The sequence below is a fragment of the Zeus faber genome (genome assembly GCF_960531495.2).
Source record: "Zeus faber genome assembly, chromosome: 5".
Lineage (NCBI taxonomy): Eukaryota > Metazoa > Chordata > Actinopteri > Zeiformes > Zeidae > Zeus > Zeus faber.
The window spans coordinates 3,730,081-3,756,457 of record NC_137192.1 but is presented as its reverse complement, the minus strand read 5'-3'; the positions used below and the strand labels follow the sequence as shown (position 1 = coordinate 3,756,457).

General features: G+C 41.4%; 3 protein-coding genes across 6 annotated transcripts in view; 1 reads left to right on the top strand and 2 right to left on the bottom strand.

Annotated features, from left to right (window-relative positions):
- The window catches only part of usp48 (ubiquitin specific peptidase 48), a 33,295-nt gene extending 31,891 nt beyond the window's left edge, over window positions 1-1,404 (bottom strand). For 2 of the 3 annotated variants that reach the window (XM_080001576.1, XM_080001578.1), the window contains exons 1-4: window positions 1,266-1,404; window positions 882-1,019; window positions 572-692; window positions 342-483 (exon numbers count right to left, since the gene is read on the bottom strand). In XM_080001576.1, coding sequence (XP_079857702.1) covers window positions 342-483; window positions 572-692; window positions 882-1,015 — 397 coding nt within the window. In that variant the 5' untranslated portion in view covers window positions 1,016-1,019; window positions 1,266-1,404. The remainder of the gene's footprint in view (window positions 1-341; window positions 484-571; window positions 693-881; window positions 1,020-1,265) is intronic. The other variant, XM_080001577.1, reaches the window with a different exon arrangement.
- A 1,884-nt stretch (window positions 1,405-3,288) lies between these two features.
- On the top strand, window positions 3,289-8,922 carry ldlrad2 (low density lipoprotein receptor class A domain containing 2). 2 transcript variants are annotated; one of them, XM_080001346.1, is made up of 5 exons: window positions 3,289-3,387; window positions 5,205-5,675; window positions 6,023-6,172; window positions 6,312-6,449; window positions 7,924-8,922. In XM_080001346.1, the coding sequence occupies exons 1-5, from the start codon at window positions 3,291-3,293 to the stop codon at window positions 8,220-8,222; spliced, it is 1,155 nt and encodes a 384-aa protein (XP_079857472.1). In that variant the 5' UTR covers window positions 3,289-3,290; the 3' UTR covers window positions 8,223-8,922. The 2 variants fall into 2 exon arrangements, with proteins under 2 accessions (XP_079857472.1, XP_079857471.1); XM_080001345.1 differs by having other exon boundaries at window positions 6,309-6,449.
- An 11,932-nt stretch (window positions 8,923-20,854) lies between these two features.
- On the bottom strand, window positions 20,855-21,882 carry g0s2 (G0/G1 switch 2). The gene is made up of 2 exons (XM_080000237.1): window positions 21,820-21,882; window positions 20,855-21,694 (listed from the first exon to the last, which is right to left on the bottom strand). The coding sequence occupies exon 2, from the start codon at window positions 21,658-21,660 to the stop codon at window positions 21,292-21,294; it is 369 nt and encodes a 122-aa protein (XP_079856363.1). The 5' UTR covers window positions 21,661-21,694; window positions 21,820-21,882; the 3' UTR covers window positions 20,855-21,291.
- Between the last annotated feature and the right edge of the window lie 4,495 nt (window positions 21,883-26,377).

Here is a 26,377-nt window from a genome sequence, read left to right as displayed (position 1 = left end):
AAAAGTCAGCTGGGATTATTGCTAAAAACAACAATTAATGCATTCACGAGGAAAAAAAAAACAACTGAATTTGAAACACCAAACACCAAAGCAGCACCGGGATGTGACAGTGCCATGGACAAAACAACAAGACATTCGGGTGCTACAAATTTTTCTCTGGCAAACAAATCTGGAATTTTGCCTTTCGGTAAAATGAACTTTCCGGACGAGATAAAGCTTCATTTGACTTGACGCTCAACACAAAAGTTGACAGTGCATCGCCCGCACCATCTTGAACATTTGAGAACTGAGGATGTTCTGAATGTCAAATGGAGCCGGAAATTAAACATATGAACCATCACCTGAGTCTATGTTGTGGTCCTGGGCACGGGGATTTTGGCACAGGTAAAGGCTCCTGCGCAGCTCTAAGTTGTGGAACCAAACTTGCAGGAATGTGTTGACGTAACATGTGGCTCCGAGGTTGGTCAGGCCCACAAATGTGTTCTAATGGGGAGAGAGGGAGCGAGAGAACTGCATCATGTCTTCCCGTGGGAGGAAAGCTGAGTTTACAGCGACACGCAGGTTAAAGTACCTTGTCTCTGCGCTCTGAATTGGGGTCATCAATGTTGTGGAAAGCGTTTTCGTCGATCTCTCCCAGCCAGGCCTGCTCTCCGATACCGACGAGGCAGTTGGGGTTACCTTTGCAATTCCTCCTGCCAAAAGCAACAACTCCATCACACTGTATATTTCACACTCAACGTCAAGTTTGACATCGACCGACACTCCGCCATTTGTCGTGCTTCACGACTCAAATCGTGAAAGACTACAACAGAACTAGGTAGAATTAGCACATTATGGTTATGTTTCTGGATTAAAGTTATTGAACGCCATTCACGGTGTACCTGCACGCTCCCCTCTTGCACGCCGGCACATTTACACGATAAGCTATTTCGATGTGTTCCCGGCTTATGTCCTCCGGTTTGACCATTTCCACCCATCGCCAGGCTGCTTTTTCCAGTTGCAAGCGGGGCGCCATAGTCCTGGGACAAAAACAAAAATAAATACACAGCCAAAAGGGTTACATGGAGATCCGGCGGCCTAGCAGAGCTAATGTTGTTAGCCTACCGAGTAGTACGCCAGAACTCTATGCAATTAGCTTAGCATACAACTGCGCCTGCTATGTTAGCGCGTTAGCACAACAGGAGAGCTATGCTAACAACTAGCCATCAAGTGCGCGGAGTGGCACTACGCGACGAGCTTATTTAAGTTCTGTAAAATGTTCAAACCTTCTGTAAGTGCAGCTGCGTCAGTAAATATATATATATATATATTTTTTTTTACATTTAATTCATATTTTATTTTAGATTTAGCGCCGTTGCGTCAGTTTATAAATAAATTATTCCCCCGGTGAAAAGCAGTACGACGTGAACCCGTGACGTAGGCGACGTCACTTTTTTTTATATAAAATATAAAAAAAAGAAATACAATTATACAAATGCAATGTTCTATTTAACGTGGAGCGGCTGCTGCTTTTAAAGCGTTTAAATTTAACATTGAATACCAAATAACAGCAACAAATTATAGAACGCTTTATGTACTCGGGTCGGGGGGTTCAGACTGTTTTTGAATAAATGCAAGGGTATACCATAATGTTTAGATGGAATTTTTATAAAAAGCCAAATCATCAGATCAGACTAGCCAGGAATCCTATTTTCTTCCCCACCAAACACGGTAGTCCGCACCGTGTTTGGTGGGGTCCATGAAGCCCCGCAGCAAATGTGTTTGTTTAGCAGCTTGTGAAGTTTACAAGCTGCAGATCATATGCTGCCACAGAGTAGTTTAGATGCAAGTTACATCTAAACTACTCTGCTGTCACATGAAATGGCCACGCAAAGGTAACTTTATTAGTTAACAGCGTGTGACGTCATGCGGTTGTGACGTCAGATTGTCCTGTACGTGCGATGCGCCCCGAAATTCCGACGTAAATGGACGTTCCTTTGCACTTTTCCCACGTAGAAAGTCGTATTTCACTGACTATTTGGGGTTCGGGTACAGGGAAAAAGTCCCTTGAAGCTATTTAAAACGGGCTGCGCTTTTCACCAATGGTTTTAATATCATTTTCTTCACTGGTGTATTTGTATCTAAAACGACTCTGGTAAGAGTGAAAGCTGCTCATTACTATTACTGCTTGAGTAAAAGTCAAAGTCACTGATATTAAAGCCACTTAAGTATCAAAAGTAAAGAAAAAGGGAGGAGGTCTCGCTCTCCAACACCATCGTCATCGCCTAGTACCTGTAGCGCTTCTATTTGTAGCGAATGCTCTGGAAACGCGCATTTTTTTTTTTATTATACTTTGAATCCTAAAAAGTTATTTCAGGTGACTGAAGGACACAGCTGGATGAACTATCAAAAAGTCACTTTTGTTGTGAAATGACAACTTTTGTCAGTTTTTACAGTGTAATCAGTGGGACAAATTTTTACAGTGTAATGAGTTGGCTTTATGCGTGAGTGAATATATTTATTTTAGTTGCTCCTTTAAGAGGCCTCTTCACCCCAACCCTGGCACCCTTGCACCCCTGAATTTGGATGATGAGGTCATCGCTCAAATTCGTATCTATGCCTTTGTACATTCACATCCATTTGCAATGGACCCCCCCCTTGTCCCCCAGGGGCCCATGGGACCCCCAAGCAAAATGATGAGCAGATAGTTCAATTCCAGCATTATTTTGATCCACAATACTTTAACACCATTAGAGAATGTACAACAATGACTGTTTCGGTCATGATTTCACTGTTATTACTTTGTAAGACAGAGATGAGGAAGTTTGGACTAAATCACATCTAACAACAGATATCTTAAATCTTAAATCTTAGATCTTCTCAACCTAACAAACTGCGTGTCACGGAACCACTGATTTAAACTATATACATGTTCCCTTGTATTAAGCCACGTTTCTTATTTTGTACAAGAAGGCAGATGTCACTTCTATGTAAATTCTCTTATTTGGCGAGTGAATGGGTGGGGGGGAGGTTGGAGGGGGGTTGAGACACGTTTGACATTGCTCCTCCTTTGTATGAGTCTCATTAGGACCATTGTCATGGAAACAGCGGGACGTGTAGATGAAGCGGACAGCGAGGGTGCGCAAATGGACACCAATCGGCGTGAGCGGCAGTTTTTTCCACCGAAGTTTCCAACCGGTGTCGGACATGAGAATCTGAATCAGACCAACATGCCAGACACCGGCTATACACTTCTGTAAAAGTATTTGCTTTGGGATCTTGATATTCCGCACGGCAATATTCGTGGCGCTATGGAGATTAGAGTCGTTGGGAGCGTTTTGCGTCGCCCGGTAATGCTGATGGTTATATTTGGCCTGATGGCACCAAGGACCAGAGCCATCGAGACTGGTAAGAGGACGACCGAGCAACGAAGACCACATTTAAAGATTGATGTCTTCAGGATCCATGCGTTGTTGTTTACAGCTCGCGGTATAGTGCGTTATTTACTTTTACACTCCCCGACTGCATTTTGGCTTTTGATGTTGTTGTTGTTGTTGTTGTTGTTGTTATTTTATAGGAATTGAACCTTTCAGTTACCCAGACTCTCCATTTTGTGATCATTTATTTTTAGAGCAGACACACTGGGGTATTTCTAGAAGTCACAGTGGGGTCCCCAGCAAAATGATCAATAGTTAAACTTCATCATTAATGCCATTTTCAAGGTGTTTGTGACCAATAGATGGATGTGCAGACGGTTTTGATCACAGTCCCACAGTTGTCTCCCTAAGTTTAAAGTATGGAGTTTTGGACTAAACAGTTTCTAACAATAATAATCTTCTCATATTGGTGTACCAGAGACAACATTTTATCCAATGGCATCCACTGGATAATGAGTTTCAAATTGAGGGTCCTTGACATGAAAAAGGTTGAGAATCATAGAGGATCCTATGACTTACTGATCATTTTGACTATGATTGACAATGATGGTGTGTGTTTATATATATATATATATATATGTATATGTATATATATATAATGTTAGCTATGCAACATAAACTGGATGAAATAATCTGTAGTCTCTTTGAGAATAGCAAATGTTTTTTCCTTAATTTTTAAAGATTCAGAGATGCATTTAATGCTCCATGCTTTTTTTATCTATCTTGATGTTGATATGTCCAGTGTTATACTTATTGTACACTTTGCCTGCTTATGAGGTAAACATACATTCCACCCTTTCAATGTGATCATTCTCAACTTGAAGTCCAAAATAGCAAAGTGTGAGCTGGCGTTGAGTCACAAACAATCAGATAAAACATTGGCGGCCAAGTAAGCAGGTGCCCTTTCAGGACAATGCTGTCTCAAAGGCGTTTCTCATGACAGTGTGTACCATCAGGGCCTGACCCATTCCTGCCCCCAAGATTTTCATTCTGAAATTGACTCACTTACAATGATAGTGTTTTAAAAGTGTTTAATTAACAACTTGTTAAGTAGATTTTTGCTGGCATGTTCTGTACCGTCCCCCTGCCACCAACACAGGACATTGTATGCTCTTGCACAGTGTTGCACGATGAGCGGTTTCCCACCAATAGAGGTTCTCCAGCACTAGGACATTCCGGGAGGTCAGAGCAAAAGGGATCCAGTTGTCACCCAGGGCAACAGAGCCAATAAACTCCAGGGGTGGCCGTAAATTTTCTCATTACTTGGCCTGCAGCCCGGAGATGGTGGTTGAGAAGGGGCGTGTTTGGTAAGGTGGGGTATGTTGCTTGAACATACCCCACTGCTTGAACAGGATCCGCGTGCCCCACCCCTTCGCACACATTGTGTTGATGAGCAACCCGCTGCTTTTCAAATGATGGCCGTCCTAGTCATTGGGAATTTGGGTTCATGGGCAAGTTTTTTGGTGTGCTTGAACACCAAGCACACCAAAAAAAGGGGGATTTAAGTAGGGCTTTATGTTTGCAACAGGACAAATCATTTTGGTGTTAATTTTCCACATTTTTTGCCATATTGTTATGGAGATTACACCTATAAGAAGGCGGCATGAAGATAAGGATTTGGTACAGTATGTCATTCTTCCAGTGGGTGTACTTGACAAAGAAGTTCTGTAGATGGCAATGTGTACTGGCATAACACTGTGTCATAAAGGTAGTTGATGAGGTGATAACTGAAAACTGATAATGCGCCCGTGGCACTAAGGACACTTTCCAATGTCTGTTTCTTGCCAGTGAACGTGGTGGACTTCTGTGGCCAGACCATAAGGGATGATGGCATGATTGTCAACTCACATCAAGAGTCCAAGAAATACTATTTCGTAATGATAGGGACTGACTGCCACCTAACCATGCAGGCGACGTCCCCCAAAGACAAGGTCCAGTTCCACTTTCGCTTCTTCCTGGTCTACAGCTTGCTTCGGGTGGCGCCGCTTAGCCCTGACCCCCTCTTCCCTGAGTCCCCCCATGGCCCCGCACCAGATCCCGGTCCTGCTGAGGGGCAGGCGGACCCCTGTCACGCTGGATCTTACATACAGTTCTACGACGGACCGGATAGGAACTCTCCACCTGTCGGGCCACCATTGTGCGGGAAGAGCCCACCGCGCCCGGTGCTCTCCACGGGGAACCACCTGACCCTGAGACTGGTGACGCGGGGGACTCAGCCCAGAGTCGACTTTGTCGGTGACTTCACTTCCTTCAGACTGGGTAAGAGAGGTAGAGGGAGAGAGATGGAACACTATCAACAACTACTACTACTACTACTACTACTTGTCCACATCATTCTAAAATCCACTAAAGGGAACTATAAACGATATATCACGGTATATTGAACTTGGTGGGTAACCTTTGTTACCTATAAATAGAGAGCTGAATCTAAGCTCGGAAATACTGACAGTTTCCGAAAAACTGAGCTTACATTACAGTCTGGCACACATTTATTTGTTACTTTCAATATACGATAAGTTCTCTCTGCAGTGCTCTCTGAATTGATATTTTAGGAAGGGCAAGGTTTTCAGGATAACAATGCAACATCCGCTGTTTTCCATCATCAGGTTTCAACCAATCAGAATGCAGTGGAGAGCCTTACTTCACCTGTCGGAATGGCAAGTGCATCCCGCTGAGCCTGGTATGTGACGACAAGGGCATCGACAACTGTGGCGATGGAAGTGACTTGGAAGAGAACCTGACCACCGGGTGCAAAGGTCAGCCAGGTGTTGTGATGTGATGGCAGCACATAGTTTATTTAGATACCACAATATCCAAACATTAATACAATGAATTAAGTATTAAAATACAATGTTATGTAAGTATTCCAAATCCATTCGTTCCCTCTGTCAGCAGGTCAATTTGTCCCACCTCAATCGCCACCACTGATAGCAACTCCATCCCCAACGTTTGTAAATACACTCACAGTGCCCATTCCCACCCATATGAAGTGCGGCGTGCCAAACAGCCCACCCAATCATGAATCGGTGACAGGTAAGTGACCATTGTGACACATGACGTTTCAGTTGCTTCTAATAACTGCAGCTAATCAAGACAGTCTGGAAATCAATTGCCGAATGTATAAGCACATCATTTATAATTTTGCAAACATTATAAATAAATTAGTAAATTATCTGCACATTCCATTTTTACGAACAAAATCAAAATCATCAAAATCGCCACCACTGATTTTCTTAATCATTCGCTTTTTGATCAAAAAAACTTTTTCAACAGGAGGAAATAAGTATTGCAAATAAAATGGGTCTTCATGACATTAACAATATTAGAGGCACCACATGAAAAAGCAGCTGTAATGGGATTTTTATTTATATTTTTTTTATTTTAGGTTGATTTTCAATTAACAGTATGTGTCAGCTATAAAATAGCTCTGACAATTAGCACTTTGATATGTGAGATTTTAAGGCAGCACAAGTCAACTAAAATAGTTCTATAGGGGCCAACAAACCACGAGCCTCAAATCTTATGACAAGATTAAATCAGGACCAATTCTCACCGTAACCCATTGTTAACAAAAACTACATCTCAACTATATAATTATCCATTGTGAGCTTGACCAAACTAGGATTGATTGCAGGGCTGCCTTTCTGAAACCGCTTGAATCCAAGGTCAAAGCCAAACTATTATTAACCTGATGTAGGGTTAGGGTTAGGGTTAGCCTGATGAAGCTTGAAACCTGAGCAATAGAAAAAGGTACTGTGGTCGGATGAATTATCTTTCGCCCTATTCCCATTAAAGTGGGTTTACGTTGGGAGAAATGAGGACCTTGGTGGAGAATCATTAACGGCCATGGACTATGAGGCTGTTTTACAATACCAGGTGCACCCTATGGTGCAAACCTTTTTTTCTCATGATGTTCCCACATTCCAGTATGAAAATACCACCAGACAAATCTTTAAACAAATACAAGAATGGTTTCACTAACACAAGGATGCAGTCATCCGCCAACCATGACCTCCAAAATCACCTGATCTGAACATCATTGAAACTTTATGGGAAGCTTGAAGACTGTGAAGTATATTTCTGCATCCATGGTCCTTAAAAAAAGGAAGATTTTTTCTTCTTTAAAAACAGTGCAATATCCCCACTACACACAGTTCAGCATTTTAGATCCTTGTTGCTAACACATTGCTAGATGTTTCTATTATTGTCCAGCCTCTGTACTGGTATCTCCTGGTTTGGCACACTACGTGGGCTCCTCTTAAGTCATTGTAGGCAATTGATGATATGTTATCTATCGATTTGTACGATAGTGATTGCAATGATATAGAATTCCTCCAAGACTCTGTTTCGGTTCTTCAAAAATGTTAACTCTTATTTTCTTCAGGATACAGCTATAAAGATTCCTAATACTATATACCTACCTTGTGTATAGTAACTTGAAGGTCTGTGGAACTAAAGACATTTAACTGTGGTCACTATATTCTATCTTTGTTTGTGTCATGACCAGACCCCCCCGGTTCGGTGTCCTTGCTGGCACTCTACGTGACCGTGGGTGTGTTGGCAGGAGGTATCGTCTTCTGCTGGTGTTGCCGATCACCGGGTTGGTTCCTGTGGCGCGTCAGCGTCTGCCGCTACATGCCCTGCTGCAACTCCACCTGCGCCTCCTGTCAGCTTTGCGGCCGGAGCTGCGGCCACGGCAAGGAGCACCGGCCCACTAAGGTCACCCCACATGAACCAGTGAATGGAACCCAGATGGGGGCGCTAGCCCGCGGAGCTAATGCCAGTGCTACCGCAGTGGTAGTGTAGGGCAGTTGAGTCTTCCAATCAGTGGTTGTTGTGGTCGTCGATGGACCAGCTGGCACCAAAGCAGCGGCCGACAAATGTTCCGCCCAAAACCGGCTGACAAGGGAGCGAAATCGACACTTTGATCACTAATAATCGGACTGGACATTTCCAGTACTAGGAGATGTTTTGGTGAATGGAGAATGGAATGGACTTCTGCTGCTAATGTGTGTGTGTGTGTGCGCGTGTGTGAGTGTGTGCGCGTGTGCGCTTGTGTGTGTGTGTGTGTGTGTGTGTGTGTGTGTGTGTGTGTGTTAATTTATAGTTAACGGTTGTTTATTTGGCATTACTCATAGAGAGACATAGGCCAACATTTTTACTTTATAACGTCTCACACACATTGACTGCAATGAATACTTTTAAAATGATGATGGGGAATACCAAAAACAAGCAATTGATACAGAAAACCTTTTTTGCACTTAAACAGGTTTTTTGGTTTTATGTTGCTTTTTTCTTCTATTATAAACCTTTTTTTGGCGTGGTTTTGAATGCGATAATTGCGATGGGATGGGTCTTTTTCTTTCTTCCTCTTCTTCCGTAAAATCAGAACTTAGAAGAAACGTCCATCTGTGACTCTGCGACCAGACCTTCGACCAAAATAAAAACTTCTTTGTTGAGATTAAGCAACTGTGGTAACAAAACAAACACTGTTACAAACTCTAAAGACTCCCAGCGACAACAGCTGTTCACCCTCTGAAACATTCCTTATCCACTCGCTGCTAACCTTAAAACTCTTACTCTCTGTGAGGTCTTTGAATTGAACATGTCCAAAATGACAATAAATCCAACATGGCTCTTTTGCCCTTTCATTTACGTCACTGCTCTGTGAGAGAGGTTTCCGCGAGCAAATACAGAATGTGTCCAAAATGCTGAATTTCCATTGTGGTATATTATACATTATGCTCTTAATTTTTCAACGCTAAAGTGTATTTAGTTTACTCCTTTTGGCAGACATTGAGTTGTGCTGTGCCCCCTGGTAAGGATGGTATAGGCTAGTTTCCAGCCTCTGTGTTGCTAGGCTGCCACTTACTACCTAAACATGCTCACTTTCTCTCTCTCATTTTTCACTCTCTCTTTCTCTCTCTCCGCTGTAAACTGTACACGCGTGTGTGAAGACACACATGCAGGAATTAATCCTCAGTCACTCACAGACTGCGAGGCAGAGACCAGATACGAGGTCACGGCCAGAGTAGCACGTTCCTGCCATGTGGAGCCACAGTTCGCATTCTCACGACTCTCAAACCAACATTCCGCATTGTGTTCAAGTTTTGAATGAATAGGGGCAGCGTGTGCTCATTGTTTTCTTCATAGGGTGTCAGGTACTCAGGCACAGAAGTGCCCTTTGCATGTTTTTATTTTTTAAATCTTTTTAACTTGTGCTGGGCATACAACACAGAGTATGTGTATGTCATTGCATCTTGGACAGAGTTAGTCTGCACGTGGAGTTCAACTTCTCAACCTGTAATGCAACTCTTTATTCATTCTTTAATCATCAAGAATTGCGTGTAACAACTCTGTCCTGTGGACGACCTGTGGGATGACGAGCACAGCTTTTTGTTACACAAGACCACCACCAATCCCCCTCTTTGGAGAATCATTTTACCATGTTTTGGTCTATAAACAACTACAGGTACTCCTCACTCAACAACCTACCTGTTTAACGGCTGCTCGGACTTACGACCAGCTCTCTGACCAGTCTGTATTGTATGCTGTGTACAATACTGAGGCGTGCGCACTGCATGTGCGGCTTCTCAGCATCAAGCCTCTCATCGCGCATCACTGTTCTCAGTCTCAGTCTCGTTCCCGCAGTCCGTCAGTATTCACTTCACTAGCGTTCGCAATCGCCACACGCCCTTACCGTGAAATAACACGAGTCCTCGCTTATCGACTAATTCGCTTAACGACCTGGTCCTAGGAATGTAACTCGGTCGTTAAGTGAGGCAAATAGACATTGAACCACACAACATCATGTATCTGGAAAAACGTAAAGATAGAAACATCAGACCACAACCTGTATCGACAAAAAATAATTAAGTCCAGGAAAATTGGAACAACAATTCGACACGTGGTCTGTTCCTTTGATAGCTATGGCAGTAAATGAGCAAGAAAAGGAGAGGGATGTAATCAGGAAGGTGTGTTCAAGGCAGGTGCTGGTGGTGTGTGTGTGCCTGTGATGAGGCCACCTTTGTGTGTGTGTGTGTGTGTGTGTGTGTGTGTGTGTGTGTGTGTCCGTCCACCGGTGCACGGGACCTGTCCCAATTTGTTTTGGTGTATGACGTCGAAATGATATCATAGCGCCTGCAAGCAGCGGAAAAGGCCCTGCATCCACCCCTGAGTCCCGCAGCCATACAGACACTCCACGACCACGGGAAATCCCTGAGCACTATGCCCTGCAGCCACAGAAGACTCATGCATGCCCACCAACGGTTAGCCGGCGGGGCCCCCTTGCCTACCAACGGTCATACCACAACCCCCACTCGGCCACAAGCCCCAAATGCCCACCCATGTAGCGCAGGACACCCCCATGTCAGCCAATCCCGACCGCCCCACCACCTGCCAAGGCCCCCACCACAGAGAAGCCAGAGAGCAAGGCTGACAGCTGCCTTCCTCACTGAAATCCATACCAATAATGGCAAGCGGCCTCCAAGGGGCCCTGGAAAGCATGTGGCGGCATTCCCCTCAGCTTCGCTCACCCGGTCGCCCTGTGGCCAACCACACCCGCTCACCGGCTCCTCGCCACCCCGAAAACCCCAACCCTCAATGTGTGCTGTTGGTAAATGCAGTTAAAATTGCGGGGTGTGGGGCTACAAGTCCTCCAAGCAGATCGAACCTGACTCACTCGCACCCCTCCTGCCCCGCAGACCCCTGGTGCAGCAGGCCGGGCAGCGGCCACACGGACTCCGTCCTGGACTCGACCGTGCCCCAATCCCCCACTCCCATCAGGCACCCGATCAGCCCCAGGCAATACACATGCAGACCACAGAACCTGGAGGCAGACCCCACCCACAGCCCAGCTTGCCAGCGACGAGAGCGCCAGAGAACAGATACCCGGACAGCCAGGTGCAATGACGGAAGTTTGCCCACATTAGGACACCACATAGGGAGCCCGCACCGAACACACCCGGCCAGGCTCAGGCTCATGTACCCCCTTGGTCCCAGGACCAGACGGATTCCAACCAGCCCTGGCATGACAGGCCAGCCCCCCCACATGGGACGCAGAATAACATGCAAGCCCCACCACCTGGCCCATGGGGCAGGTGAACCCAGCAGTGCATGGACCACTGGGCCAAGACCCAACCCCGCAATCCGCACCCACTTCTGGTTGTAACCATTTAAGTATATATTGAAGATGGTTCGCTAAATAGTAGTATCTGAGCTTTGGGGCTGCTAGACCTCCACAGTCTTTGTTTTTCTGTAGTGGCGCTAGTTTGATTCTCAATGTCTTGTGTTTCCAATATAATTTATTAATTATAGAGTCTAGTCTATTAAACCAATTTACTCTTGGTTGCACTGGGGTCATTGAAAGATATAGTTTATTTTTGGTAGTATATTCATTTTCAGTGCTGCTATCCTATCAAGTATTGAGATGGGTAGGTTGTTCCACCCAGTGAGGTCTTCTTCAATAGATTTGAGCAATGGAGTAAAGTTAAAGGGAAACAAATCTGACAGATTGGTGCAAATATCAATACCAAGGTGTCTAACGTTGCCCATTGTGATGGTTATGGGAAGTTTCTGGGATAAAGCATTACAGTCCCCCCCACTGAGTGGTAAGACCGTGGTTTTAGTCCAGTTTATTGAATAGTCTTAGATGGCTGAAAATGGCTGAAAACACTTCACATTCACATTGGGCTCTGGAAATATAACATATCATCTGCATATAAACTGATTTTATGAACACAGTTTCCTGTTTGTATGTCAATGATATTACTGTTTTGACGGATGGCCGCCATGAGAGGTTCAATAAAGATGGCGAATAGTAAAGGGGAGAGTGGACATCCTTGAATTGTGCCACGTTGCAGAGTGAAATGCTGTGAAGTGTAACTATTAGTGATTACAGAAAAAGATGGTGAGTTGTACAGAATTTTGATCCATTGAATAAGTGACTCTCCAAAGCCAAATTTGGCTTTGGCTGGAAAGGAGATATGTCTAACTCTGTAAAATGCGTTTTCGGCATCTAAAGAAGCAATAACGATATTTAAGTTGTTCCTTTGAGATATGCTGGTCAGACTGAATAACCGGTGCATATTGGTGGATGATTGTCTTCCCTTGATAAAGCCTGTTTCATCTTGGTGAATTATAAATGAAATTACTTTTTTCAATTCTGTTGGTTAGTGTTTTACTAATGATCTTTAAATCAAAATTAAACTTATGGGTGTATTGAATACCGAAAACTGAAATGAGAGCAGTATTCATGTGTGGAGGCCTGGTGGAGGTTAATTTAATCTCAGTAACCATTCTGATGAATAATGGGGATATAAGTGACCAGAAGTGTTAATAGAATTCCACTCTGTAGCCATCTGAGTCAGGTGATTTATTGTTGGGCATAGAGAAGAGAGCTTTTCTGAGTTCTTCGAGAGTAAGTGGTTGATCTAATGTAGCCTGCTTTGTGGATAGTTTAGGGAGGTCAATATCATCAAGGAATGAGTTAATGTTTGATATATTTCATTCATCGGAGTGATATAGCTTATTATAAAAGACTCTGAATATTTTATTGATGTCTTGCGGGGTGTGTGTTATCCTATCCTGTAATAACTGTTTTTCTCTCCTCGATCCTGATTTGTCATTGAATTCAAAATAATTCAGTCTTCGTTGCATGAAGAATTGAATTTTGATCGATGATATTATTAAGTTAAGATCTAATTGTCTGGATCTCATTTTGGATTTTCTCAGTGGGTGAGCGGGCTTGTTGGGAATGAAAGTCTTTTAGTTGTTGTTGTAGTTTATTTTGGCATTCTTGTCCTTTTTTCTTATGAGTGGAGAATGAAATAATACTATATCTCAGAACTGCCTTTGCCGTTTCCCAGAGTCAAGATGTTGATATTTCTGGAGAGTGATTCAGTTCAATAAAGAATGTCCATTCTCTGGAAAATAAATGGTTACATTTTAAATCCTTCAGAAGTGAGGTGTTAGACCGCAACCTGCCAGGAGGGTTCAGGTTGGTTTCATTAATGAGGCTGAAGCTAATTGGCCCGTGATTGGAGATTACGATAGTGTGGATTTCAGGATTAGTGATTTGGGACATTACCGAGTTACATGTAAAAAAAAAAGTGAATTCTAGAGAAGCTTTTGTGGGGTGGTGAGTAATATGTGTATTCTCTATTGTTGGATTATTTGATCGTTAACAATCGCCAAAAGCAAGATCCCTGACATATTGTTTTGTAGTGTCAGATGAACGCCAGGACTTGTAATTATCTCTGGTTTGTGAACGGTCTTAACTTGGATCGAGTATTGTGTTGAAGTCCCCTCCCAGTATAATAATTGAGTCAGAGAGTTTTGAAAATATGTTTTGAAATAAATCTTGGTCGTCTTCATTGGGGTCAAATTAGTTATCGTTAATTTCGTTAAGTTATCGTTAATAACTGATTTGATGATCAGACTTAGTATGTATGGAATTATGATAAATTTGCCCCCAGACGACCACCATAATTTCCTCCTTTAAGTCTCCTTTAAAAAAATGTTTCAGCTATCTTCACAACGGTTGCGTGATACTTATGAATATCTTAGTACTTATAAGAGAAAGGAACCATGCATTGAACAAAAATAAAAAGCCAATTAGGAACCAGAAGATATAAGTACACACATTGAATCTAAACATAACAAAAGATTGATTCAGTGGCTAAATCTTGCCATCCAAACTACACTTAAGTAATTTGATCAGGCAGTGAAAGACAAATTCGGGGAGAGATATTTATTATGTTAAGGACTCAAAATTTCTATGGCTAAATAAACCACACAATGGCCACACAAACTGGACAAACCACAGTGGATTTCACAACTTGTGCATTTTGAACTGATCTTTTCCACATACTTTTCCTTGTACTCCTTCTGGTTCTGAGCATGTGATTCAGCGCTCCAAAGAGCGCACTTTGGTGGATATATCATTGTGTAAAACAATAGCAAGACATTGGCAAGAAGGGATAAACAAATTATTCATGGTACTCTGAGACTCCAAGACTGAGATGGACAAAACAAAATGATGGTGATGATGGTTGAGGTTGGAAGGTAGCCACTGAAGAGGCTTGTAAGTAAGTATGGAATAGTGAGCTCACTGTTGAGTCTTCTGGAGGGTTTGGTGGGCCTCATTCAATGAAACATTAGTAAGGAAGAGGTAAAGAGTGTGCCCACTTGATAACCCAGTGAAATACTGGAGGTTGCCAACTAAAGCCATTTGGAGCTGGTTTATAAAGATTTATGATGGCACTCCCCGAGGTACTTTCTTTTCAGTGTAGAGTCCTCTCAGCTGAGGAGATTTAGCGTCCTCTCCTGTCATGTTGTCTCAGGCTTGAGCTGTCCCTCTTTTGTGTGCGTTTATCTCTGCCACAAGGTACCCATTATACGTGCAATATCTCATCGAGTCAGACAACTGGACGTGTGCTCCCTTGGGAGGACATAAGCTCCAGGCATCCCTGAAACCACTTCCAGTGGTTCACAGAGAGGGGACACTTCACTGGGTGTCTAGGATTGCTGAACTCCACTGCATTTTGTTGTAGATGAACAACCTGAGAGCAGATTTTTCCCTCAATCGTCGTTGCCGCTGGCTTCCAACCGAGGTTCAATCATGATAGATTTGCATTTGGAAGTGTGCTTGTCAGTTGTTTTTTATACATGTATTCTATGTATTTATTATACTTTAACTATGCCTATAGGCCCCTAAATATCACTGTACCTGCCTAGATTGCCAAGTCTGGGTCTATCAACTTTTAATCTTTCAATCAAATTGTACTTCTACTTGAAAAGATTGCAATCAACTTGCAGGTTTATATATTTTTTCAACCTTCGTTAATTCTCAGTGGTTCTGCCCATCTATAGCCTGTTTGTTTGTTTATCACTTGTTAATGTTGCTAGACCCAACCACAATATTCCTGACAATGAAGAACATTGGAGAGGTGTGTGGGTCATTAATCAGCTCCTACAAGCTTAGACTGAGCCTGGGACTGAGACTGGCTGAAAGTGGATGACCCATAGTGACGCTTCACTTCTACACCATTCACCAATGAGGATCACGTCTCCTCCTGGTGGTTACCCTGGGGATGGGCAGGCTCTAATGTATAAGGCTACTGAGGTCAAGCCAGCCTCTACTTCGAGAAACACGGTCAACTAGCCCTCACCTTGTTTTGCAGTACCTGTACATTCTAGGCATTATGGTAATGGTTCAATGGTTCAATGGTTCAAAATTAAAGCCGTGATCTGGTGCGGAATTTCATATTCAGTCAGTCAATAATTTGATTGAATAAAAAAATTATAAATAAACATACACACATAACTAAATTAAGCAAAGTGAGTAATTATTAAGTAATAATAAAAAATAATCTTAGAAATGTAATAACTACCATGCAAATTGTAACGCTGAATTCAGTTTAGAATTAAAAGGAAACGTTGAATTTCAAAATGAAAGCCCTCTACAATGGCAAATATGAGTGTTGTTCCCTCTAATTTCAGATATGAATTAAAAGAAAACTTCCTGTTTTCACATACCAAGTCCACTTCAGAATGACAGTAGACCACCTCCGTGTGACACTCATACAATATCAAGAAATTGTGATGTTGAATCTCAAAATTAAAACCATCAAAAATGGCAAATATGAGCGTTGTTCCCGCTAAAATCAGATTAAGAATTAAAAGGAAGCTTCCTGTTTCCCCAGGCCAATTGGATTTCAAAATAAAAGCCCTCTAAAGTAGCGACTATGAGTTGCGTTTTCTCTGAATTCACATTAGAATTAAAAGGAAACCAACCAACCCCAAATGCTGGAGCGCTGAATTAAAGGCTTTTTTTCTCTGGCAGCAGAATGATATTGGCACAGCACTTACTGTTTGTGCATGGTGTGGACGTAGGTGGGGCCCTTCTCAATAGGAGAGTGGTAAAGAAATGTTTTTCAGTGATGAGCATGCACATGTGGGGTATACCCTATTGCAAACCAATAGCTACACTTACAGTTATTGAATTTAGAGATATAGTTGTTACCTCAAGTCTTTATGTTTTCAAATTACAAATCCACTGCCAGTATGCTTGAATTTTGCCTTTATACATTCCCATTTTATGCTGTCATTATAAATATAACAAAGTATTGGTATTTGAATTGTAGCAAAATAAATACTGCAATTTTTTACATTCAGGGTTGTTCAGTAGGTAATAGGGGATCCTTTGTGATTGTTGGATTGGGAAAGAGAAGGCATGGACTTTGGCGTGGATTTAGGAAAGAACCGAAGAGTTAGAGAAGATTATTGGGGTGCATTGGGTAAATATCAATCAATGTAATATTATTAAGAACATGTCTTGGACCCAGCTACAATTTGGATAATATGTAGCAAACTTTCTCTCCTTTTTTACAAATAACCTAATCACAAATCACATACAGTGGGTACTTGAAAATGAGGGGAACGTGCCGTGGCAAAACAGAGTGGGTGGACATAAAATGGAAAGGAGGAGTTCTCACCCATCCAATTCAGCAGGTTGGCAATCGCTGTAGGGTCATTGTCATTATGGTAAGTGCTTTTGAATTTAATTGAATAACTAAAAATGTAATGGTAGTCTCAGGTGGGTTAGCTCACAGTTGTCTTCTGTAAATTAAGTATTAAGTCCATGTATTCGTTAACTCAGTTTTACCTGTGCAATTATATTTTGCTATTTAATAACCAGATACGAGAGCAATTGTAAATGAGTGAATTTTGGTTGATGTAATTATGCCTTAGAACAGCTGCACCGTGGAACAGTCAGGCACATATTATGTCCTGAATATTTGTGTTTGTTTAGATGGCAAAGGCAGTGACGAAGGCCTTTCCCGCTGTTCCAGTCATCCAGTTTGGGACATCCATGACGGAAATGGCTAAAGAGAGAAAAACATTGGCTCTACAGATACTGAAAGGATCAGGTTTGTACTGTAAGGATAGTGTTTGTCTGTGGTGTGGAGGAATACCTACCTATATGCAGCTTTGTCAGGACTAAAGTCAAGACTCAAACACACAAGGCAGCAGACAGGTACAGTATAAGATAAAAACCATTGTAGAATTGATATTTGTTGAAGAAATCTTCACTCAGGTTCCAAAATTTAAGAAAATAATATTTACTTAAGCTCCATTGCAAATCGTAGTGGAGTGCGTAGTGGAGAGAGTTTACAGCAGTCATGAAATCTCTTCTGAACATAAACGTTCAGAGCAAGTTTTGTACTATTACATTAAGGATAGCCTAAAACAGTGGATGGGCTAATCAAGTATTCTCAGTAGTTCAATATGCTAGTGTTCCATTTGCCTAATACCTTTGAGAATGAAATATCTGTCAGCACTGTGAGGTGTCTGGTAAAATGAATATGCATGTCAGTTCAAGAAAGCTTCTCAAAGGCTATCTTCCTGACTGAGTAGCTCAAAGAGTTTACACACAGGGATCTTTTTATCACATTAAATGAAAAATGTCTCAGCACGGAGCTTAATGTCATACAGAAATGCAGGAACTTAATCATGACACAGAAAAGACAATATTAGCATGAAAGAAAACTAAACCTATCACGTAATAAGTTGTCTTCAACACAGTCTTTACTATGCCAAAAATCGAAAAGCTAGTACACAGTGTTAGTGAAAGCCAGAAAAACCAAACAATCCAGGCAAATGTACCTAAAACAGGAGCCAAGCAAAGAAAAAAATCTACAGGGCAGGCAAGGATCACAAGACAGTAGCAGTAATACATGTTCAAAAAGGCTGGAATTGCATACAGGTAAACCACTCGGGCAAATTATAACAACAGACAGTTACACATAGTAAGTGATCTATTAGGTAAGTGTGGCAGGTGAGTAGGTGAATGGGGAAAGCTAATAGATGATTAGCTGGGGCGGGGTGCAGAGAGGCAGAAGTGATGTGAAGCAGGACAGCAGAGCGGGAATGGAGAAACCCGATGATTTGGCTGAGGTGTAGACAAATGGGCTTGGATTAAACCGGGATAAAGGTTGCATAACATATTAGTTCCATTGCATTAAATTTTGAGTGTAACATTTTTTGGGTGTTGTGAAAGCACAATTTGAAGATGAAAAGCAGTAAAAATGTGAAGAACTGTGAAGCCGGGTATTTAGTTACGTTGACATATTAACAGTTGACTAGATTTCTTCATGGCTCATTATTAGAAATTACATGAAAACAGATACTGTAGATACATAGTGGGCAACATTTATTCAAAAATACTGACAGGACAAAATTTGTGAGAGTACCTTGCGAATCATCTTTGATATTTCCACCTCGTTATTTTATAGATCCAGTGTGACAAATGCGAACGATGGTTCCTTGAACAGTGTCTCAACATGGACACTGAGGACCTGGAACGAGCCAGGGCGAATAGCTGAACTTCTGCTTGTGCCCTTAAAGTGAATCATATGTGTTAAGTCTGCAAGTGAAATCAAAAACTGTAAAAGCTATTTATTTTTAGTTCTGCTACCATCTGTAATGCTGTTTTGTCCATTACAATTGAGTTGTTCCCACATATTTTCAAAATGTTAATGTTTCAAGTATTTAATCTATACCTCTAGATTGCTTTAACAAAATGTGTGTTTTGAAGTGTGATGCTACTGTAAGTTTGTTTCCAAAACATCTAGTCATTTCCTTTTATGAGTGAAGGGACGTGAGTTTTTTTGTTCTCTTTTTAAACACCAGCTTTAAGCTTTAAGCTTTAAGCTTTAGGCTTTAAGCAAGTGATTGTTGCACTCTAAGATCGATTTCCCACTTGAAAAACTGAATATTTCCTGGAAAAATAAAACAATAAAATTATAACTGAAACAGCGAGGATATTTCTATATTTAAATATCCTATTATTTTTAATACTCATTTGCCTTTGTTAGTTGAAGTTGAAAAGTGTAATTCTGTGTTGTTCACATTTTACTTGGTATTGTGTTGTATTGACATTCTGCTACTTATTAAATTTGAGATGTGAGTATTTGAAAAGTGTTATTTTATGATTGTTATATTTTGCCTTGTGTTTACAACTTCTCATTAAATTCATGTTTTTATTAACATTTTTGGATCTATGTAGTATCTTTAATGCAATATTGTTTTTTAAAGGTGCAAATGTCAAGTCCGGCTATAGTCTACAGGGCATTTAAAAATTGAGAAAAATTCCATTCTGGAATGGAATTGGCCTGTGGAAACCGGAAGTTTCCGTTTTATAGAAATCTGAAATCAGAGAGAACGCATCTCATATTTGATACTATAGAGGGTTTTACTTTTGAAATTCAACATCAGAATTTCTTGATATTGGTGAGTCACACAATGAGGTGGGCTACAATCATTCTGAAGTGGAATTTGTCTCTGGAAACAGGAGGTTTCCTTTTCTAATCTGAATTCAGAGGGAATATTGCTCATATTTGCCTTTTTAGAGGGCTTTCATTTTGGAATTCAACATCGGAATTTCGTGATATTGTATGAGTGACACAATGAGGTGGTCCGCTATCGTTCTAAAGCGGAATTGGTCTGTGGAAATGTGAAGTTTCCTTTTAATCCTAATCTGACATCAGAGGTAACACAAATCATATACAACATTTTAGAGGGCTTTCAGTTTGAAATTCAACATCAGAATTTCTTGATATTGTATGAGTGACACACTGCGGTGGTCTACTATTTTTCTGAAGTGGAATTTGTCTGTGGAAACAGGAAGTTTCCTTTTTATTCGAATCTGAATTCAGAGGCAACAACACGCATATTTTCCATTTAGGGGCTTTCATTTTGAAACTCAACATCAGAATTTCTTGATATTGTACGAGTGGCACACTGAGCTCTTTTACTACCATTCTGAAGTGCAATTGGTCTGTGGAAATGTTGTTTCCTTTTTTATTCTAATCCGAATTCAGCATTACAATTTGCAGACGGTAGTTATTTTTATTTATTATCTAATAATTATTCATTTTTCTTTATTTCGTTATGTATGTTTATTTCGTTTTTTTGTCCATTCAAAAAGTGACTGACTGAATGAATGTGAAATTCCGCACCGGATGGTCACTTTTATTTTGAGATCAATCCTTTCACGCTCTTTCCGTAACGCCTGGGATATACAGGTACCACAAAACAACGCGGGGGGCTAGTTTGACCGTGTTTTTCGAAGTGGAGGCTGGCTCGACCGCAGTTTAAGACTCTACTTTTACGACTCGAAAATCAAGTATTATTTTCCCTATTGTAGGCCTGTGAAATAAACATGTTATGCCCTGTTGTGCTTCGATGGAAGCATAATTTCCAAGTGCACGATGAATGATTCCAATGCCACTTTTTTGTCGTGAGTATATTCCCAGGTAGGCCCATTTAGTCAAGTATAGGTGAGCCAAGTGGATATAGGAGTCAATAACAACTATTCAAACTGACTTGCAATCCCATCTGAACACCATTAAGGCCAACAAAAGCACTTTGAGAAGTTGGAGCTAGAGGCTTTGAGTATAAAATACTTTATTAACATTTTCGTATTTACAGCATGGGGTAGTACAGCACATATCTACAAAAGTCGTCCTTCAAAGAGGCGTGGCAGTCCTAGGGGCTCGGCAGCAGAGGCGGTGCAAGCTGACCCCCAAAAGGCTCCTGACAAGGCCCCCACTGGATGGCGCACTGCCGGGCATTGTGCACGCGGCATATTAAACAGATGTTTAAGTGCCAAACCATAAATATTGTCCGTGTTCGGTGAATTCCCAGAATTCCACTCGAAACTTTTTTCCCGGTCACTTGACGTGGCTGGCTTTCGGGGGGGGGTTGATGCAATCTTACCGGGAAAGGCCGTAACTGTGTGCAGAGGAGCACACGCTTAACACAAATACAGGAATGGCTGTTTCCAAAAAATAAAGTTAAAAAAAGAGTCACTTTACGATGCGTAAAGCCTGTTGGCAGCATTCCGTTGGACGTGTCCGCGCGTCTTCGCCTTGGCGGCGACCATCTCCGCTTCCAAACAAGAAGCCTGTTCGACCTCATGGAACCCCGCGCTACTGCTGCTGTGGCGCTGCAGCGCCGCAAGCCTCCTCCGCTCCCGGGCCACCAGAGCTTCCACCTCGGCATCCATGGGCTCCCCGGCGGAGGATGTGCAGAACGGCTGGCACACCGTCTCCATCAGCCCCACCACCGTGCCGAGGACCGCGAACAGGGAGCCGAGCAGGTAGACCTTCACCATGCCGCGGCTGGGTTTCTGGCTCAGCATCTCTCGGGCGAAGGGGATCAACTCCTGCATGGTTTCCATCGTGGTGAAGTTGTTGGAATATAGTAACTTTAAGCTGCAGAGAGAGGATCGAATCATGAATTATTTTTCTTTTTCATTCATTTGGTTTAACAGCATAAAACAAAGTCTTAAGTCTTAATTAACACCCGTTTCGGACTTTGAAAAGAAGAATAGACTTACTTTCTCGAAGGTAGTCCTTTTCAGAGATTAAAAACATGTGGACTTTCCGCCTGTTTATAGGGAACACACCTCCCTCGTGTGTCGCAGCTCGTATTTATAACAGACTGGTGTAGTCGCCGCCCACGTTGTGACTACGCAACGCAGAGTTTGGAAGTAGAAGAGTGAAAATAAGTTTATTGAGAGGACCAAGGCAGCCTGCTTTGGTCAGCTTTGAAAAAGCTTCAATTTGCATCAATCAAGCCATTTTGATTGATGCAAATTGAGATATGGCTTATACCTTTTTAAGCAGACTCATTTATTTAGCAGAATATTTTTTTTTGCACTTTATTTACAGATGGCAATTCAAGAAATCAGAAGTTGATATCATGCCCCTTGTATATTGTGAACATAAAACAAAGAATAAAGGTGCTAAGACACCATCCAATAACTCAAATAAGAATCAAGAACCTTTTAATATCTCAAAGAACCAAATGAGGAACACAAACTATCGGCTGAATAAAGTGGTTCTTAAGATGGTCATGGTTCCTGTGTGGAACCCGCAAGAACCCACACAGCCTTTTAAAGATCCTGTTAAAAAATCCTTATATTCTATGAGTAGCCAATAGTTCTTAAAAAAGGCTCAAATAGAGATGTTTGACCAAAATTTAAACGTAAAAGGCTCCCGCCTGGGGAGCGCCACACACCCAGTCTATCCAGCTAATTGGGGGAAAGGTTTTCTAAACCGGCTCACCCTGCCTAATTTTGGCCCGATCTGCGGTCACACACACTAATGCAGTGAATTGCACTCACCCTTGGACCCAGATGTAAAATACACACAGTACGTCCACACACACACACACACACACACACACACACTGACCAGCACAGGCTTCAAACTGTTCGAAGTCTCACTAACATAGTACATCTCACTTTTGCTGCGTTTACACAGCATGTCTTAATGCCCAGTTCCAGTTTGTTGCCTATGTCCAGTTTTTTGGCCCACCTGTTTACACCTACTTTCCATGTGACCCATATACATTTCTAACACTGAAAATCAACTGGTTATTATGGTCGTTCACTTCTTTGTATTTTGCCTTTAAATGTTTTATTTTTCGTGGGCGCTGTAGCCCCTTGTCAGGCACTGACCCCTCTACCCACAGGCTTAAAAGGCATGTTAACCTGGCAACGCTCCATCGGCTTGAGAGCCTTTGTTCACCATGACGTTACCCCCTCCCAAAAATAATCATATGAAATCTTCTCAAGAAATGAACTGCTTTGATTGATATCAAATGCCACAGAACGTTTTGGTTGTCGATTCTATTCGGTCAATACCATAAAGTATGGGTAAAGTAAGTGAATGTTAAGACTGTTACTTGTTAGGACTGCTGTTATTTTTGGATCATTAGTACTATTACCCTTATTACTACTATTATTATGGACTACTACTATCATCATTGTATGCCACTCCTTGACTGTTTTTACTACTGGATGCCATTTTATGACTGCTTGCTTTACTGGATGTCACTTTTTTCACAGCTACCATTACTCTGTGCCTCTGTTACTACAGTATGCCACTTTTTATTAGTAATACCACAATACTATAACTTGTACTTACTGTAGACTTACTGCCACTTGCCCAAATTGGGCTTACTAGTTAGCATAAGTATACTTCATGTTCACTTGTGAAGATAGATGTGTACATATATGTTCTTATCTCATTTCAATTTTTATCTCTTTCTCAACTGCACTGTTTTTTGCTGCTATAACGCTAGAATTTCCCTCCAGGGATTTATATGGTTCTTATATCATACCTTATTCGAATTTTGATACCCAGCCTAAGTTGAGCCCCTTCTCGAGAACTTTTTAATTAATTTTTAATTAATGTTTTAATTCAATGCTCAGCTCAAACAAGGCTAAAAAGTGGTCGGAAATTAGACTAAACTCACGTTTATCTCGATTGTGTTTCTGCCAAGTAGATTGATAGAGCCGCCGGCAGCGGAGAAAGGTAACAGAAACATAAAGAACGGCTGATGTTTTGACTCCTGAGATGGTAATGCAGCAGTGTTACGTCCGCCTTTGTCCTGCAACGCTTTACTTAATACAAAGTCATGGAACTAAGGGACAGAAGACCTCCCTAGACCACACAGACAAATGCTTGCACACTTCCAGCTTAATGCGCTTGATTAGTTTAATGCTCAACTTTAACCCTCAGCCTCCACTCCATTGGTTCCAGACTGTTATCGTATCCTGTAATGCACAATATGTGAACCTCCTCCTGTGGCCCTGGGGGTTATCGTCGGAGTTGCACTTTACTGCATTCTACACTTCAGTCGGCTGATGTGTTGTCATTAGTAGGTCAACCTGTTGCGACCAAGCCTGCGTAAAATACACATTCAAACATAAAAGCCTCATAATGTCCATTAAAACACTAGGACCCAATAAATATCGATGTGCCAAAATTTCTTGGAATGAGCTTTTTTAACAACAGGATGCCAATGAAGGAAAATATTCTACATTCTCGTGATCAATGATAATCACGATAAAGATGCCTTTCTGGCAATGAAAAGGTAATTCTTCAACTTAAGAATTCACACTTGCATAAATAGAGCATACAACTTCTTATTTAGGTTAGGTTAGTCAGGGGTAGAGTGAGCACCCAAAACACATCAATCAAGTCCTAATTACACAACTTTGGCAAGAGTATTGGGATTCACTTTGCTTATTAAATTGAATTGAGCTTTTTTGCGTATATATCTATGATATCTATGTGTATATTATATACTGTATGTATATATACAAACATATATATATTGTTTGGTTTCACAGGCACAATGAAACCAGATTCTGTTGCCGAAGTTGCATATACATTTATAGGAAGTATGTATTTTTATTATTATAGAAAAAAATGTCTTCATTCTCACTCTGGCTCTCAAAACGGCTTTATCAAATGACAAGAAAATGCTGATATTGATATACATACCATACTAAATATATATTAAACTATAGATATTGTATTAGTAAATGAACAATGATAATGGCGTTATCTTGTAGCTAACCCACTGCATCTCTTTCTCATCACTCTCTCTCACTCCTTCTCACCTTCTCACACAATTTCCAGGTACTTGGAACTCATTCATTAGATTTACAATCCATTTACTGTCAATTTACATTCCATGTCTTACCTTGTGTCTAACCAAATGTCTCTAAAACAGATGTAAACAGATGCTTTTTCTCATGCTGTAAGCAGTAAGATCTGTTGTGGTTGTAACTTTGTGCGGACGACGCCTATTTGTCTATTTGAATTAGAAGAGCTTATCAGCTCTGCGGGAACGTTTAACAATTGAATGATTCAATAAAGTCTAAACACACAACCGCTGTTGTTTTCGTGCTTCAGCACCCTAAGGACACGTCTGGAGGAAAATTCCTTTGCCACCGACTCTGACTAACTCTGCCTTTCCCTCTGACGAACTCTGACTCCCGTTCCTTCCTGTTGCCACAACGACTACTGTCATCTGTAACAGAGGAAGAGAATGGGATGTGTACGTGCATGACAGTACGTGTGTGTGTGTGAGTGTGTGCGTGTGTGCGTGCGTGTGTGCGCGTGTGCGTGTGGGTGTGTGTTTGAGTCAGAGGACACACCCTGGCATTTATTAAAATAAACACAGCATGTGCTCCAAAGTGGCACCGGAGGCTATAATTTGATTGCACACAGGTAACAAGTATATGTCTCTATGGAAGCCCATTTTCACCAATGTGAAGAAAAGATCCTGTAAGTCATTATAATGAGAAACTTTCTCAAAATAATAACTTACTTATCTTAAAATAATCAGGGTCCTTCACCACGGTAAAAATAGCATTACATTGGATATTCGTTTGACATTCAAATTCAGTGGTTAATAACTTCTTATTCCTATGGCATAAACGTTAAAAGTAATTGCATTTGACTAGCCTGATTTGTGAATTTGCATTCTACGCTGTTTTTTTCATGAAATGCTTTTTTCAAATTTGATGTATTATATTTCAAAACACATTCGATTGACAAGAACCTAATGTAGAGATGTCAGACCAACTGTATATTGTTCAGAACGATTTGTGAATTTGTTCACAAATACAGACTTGCCTGTCAAGCCCCAACAAAGCGAGTAGTTGATTCATGAAGACTTGTGCATTCAACTCCAGAGCAAATGAGCCAACCCGGTCTCATGCTTTTTCATGCTCACAGTCAGGAAAATTAATCTATTGAATCATGTCCCTAAGCATGATTGTCCGACTTTTTGTTCGTGCTACACAGAACGATATTTAAACCAATTCATTTGAATGGTGAGATTTTCTTCGACTTTAGAAGCGTGGGGCCATGTAGAATGGTCTGTTAAATTCGAGATCGGGCAAGAACAGGGATATAGGGTCATACCCTCAGTATGAATTTAATTCATAGATACAATTTCACTGGATATAAATATCAGCGTTTGCATGCCTGGCTGAAGATTTGAATGTAGCCATCAGCTAGTGCGGCAAACCTTTCCATGGTAACACTGAGCTCCACCAATCAGAGATTTCCCTGTTACACTTAGGATTGTGG